General features: G+C 44.3%; 1 protein-coding gene across 1 annotated transcript; it reads left to right on the forward strand.

Moving 5' to 3' along the window:
* Position 1: 1 nt before the first annotated feature.
* Positions 2–538, forward strand: TM35_000281220 (amino acid permease; the record flags this gene model as incomplete). The annotated part of the gene is made up of 1 exon (XM_029028153.1): positions 2–538. A coding segment is annotated over one exon (537 nt), but the record flags the coding sequence as incomplete, so codon positions are not given.
* Positions 539–630: the final 92 nt, after the last annotated feature.

Raw genomic sequence — 630 nt, forward strand, 5'->3', positions numbered from 1 at the left:
GAGTCAAATGACTTATCAAACAGCCGCCAGTATGTTACTGTTAACCGTCTTTTACTGGCTTACTGGATTCTTTGGTTACGTGGAGTTTGGCCCAGAAGTCGGATCTTCTGTTCTTAAGATGTATCGTCCTTTACATGATGTCGCAATGGCTATTGCCTACGTTGGTGTTGTTATTAAACTGTGCGTGGCCTTTTCCCTGCATATTCTTCCCTGTCGTGATTCTCTCCATCATCTTCTTGGATGGTCTTTGGATACGGTGGCGTGGTGGAAGAATGCCCTTCTCTGTGCCTTTTTCAGCTGTATTGCCCTCGTTGCCGGTTTATTTATTCCCGACGTGAGTGTTGTCTTTGGACTTCTCGGCTCCTTCAGTGGTTCTTTCATCGGCTTTGTCTTCCCCGCCCTCTTCTACATGTACGCTGGGGATTTCAACATCAAGTCCGTAGGCATTTTGATGTATCTCTCCACCTACGCCCTTCTTTTCGCTGGGGTGGTGGTCATCTGCTTTGGTACCACCTCTACCATCTACGGTATGATTTAATAAGCCAAAGAGAGAAAAGAAATAAAAAGAATATAATTAAAGGAAAACATTATCAATAACAACAGAGAGACATAGTCGCTTCCTTGTTTCCA

Source organism: Trypanosoma theileri, assembly GCF_002087225.1.
Source record: "Trypanosoma theileri isolate Edinburgh chromosome Unknown TM35_Tth_28_V1, whole genome shotgun sequence".
Taxonomy (NCBI): Eukaryota; Euglenozoa; class Kinetoplastea; order Trypanosomatida; family Trypanosomatidae; genus Trypanosoma; species Trypanosoma theileri.